This window comes from Eimeria mitis, genomic scaffold (assembly GCF_000499745.2).
Source record: "Eimeria mitis Houghton genomic scaffold, Emh_scaff3918, whole genome shotgun sequence".
Classification (NCBI taxonomy): Eukaryota; Apicomplexa; class Conoidasida; order Eucoccidiorida; family Eimeriidae; genus Eimeria; species Eimeria mitis.
Window position 1 is genome coordinate 4,054 of NW_013572254.1, and position 592 is coordinate 4,645.

General features: G+C 56.9%; 1 protein-coding gene across 1 annotated transcript in view; it reads left to right on the top strand.

Moving 5' to 3' along the window:
* The window catches only part of EMH_0070780 (uncharacterized protein), a gene marked incomplete at both ends in the record, with an annotated part of 4,079 nt that overhangs the window by 2,220 nt on the left and 1,267 nt on the right, over positions 1 to 592 (top strand). Inside the window, one exon of the mRNA XM_013499015.1 lies at positions 50 to 576. Within this exon, the coding sequence (XP_013354469.1) occupies positions 50 to 576 (527 nt within the window). The remainder of the gene's footprint in view (positions 1 to 49; positions 577 to 592) is intronic.

The following is a 592-nucleotide window of genomic DNA, read 5'->3' on the forward strand; positions in this document are numbered from 1 at the left end:
CTGCTGCTACTGGGGGAAGAACTAAATGCCAAGCAGCAGCAGCTTGCAGAGAGAGAGAAGCAGCTGCAGCAGCAGCAGCAGCAGCAGCAGCAGCAACTAGCAGCACAAAAGGTTGAGTTGCAGCAGCTGCAGCAGCTGCTTCGTGAGCAAGAGGTTTTGCTGCAGCAGCAGCAGCAGCAGCAGCAGCAGCAGCACATCCAGCTGCTGCAGAAGCAGCAAGAACTACAGGAACAACAAAAAAAAACAAAAACAAAAGACAGAGAGCTATACCAGCATGCAAACGAAACCATGTATAAGTTGCTGCTGCTGCTGCAGCAGGCAACCGGCACAGACCCACCACAGCAGCAGCAGCAGCAGCAGCAGCAGCAGATGAAGCAGCAGCAGCAGCAGCAGGAAGCAGCAGATACTCGCAGCCCATCTGAAGCACTCAGACAGCAGCAGCAGCAGCAACAGCAACAGCAGCAGCAGCAGCAGCAGCAGCAGCAACAGCCAGATGAGCAGCTGCTGCAGCTGGCGCAGCAACTGCAGCAGCAACGAGATGAAGCGCAGCGGCGCTGCAGCAGGCTGCAGCAGCTCGTGCAGCAGCTGCAGC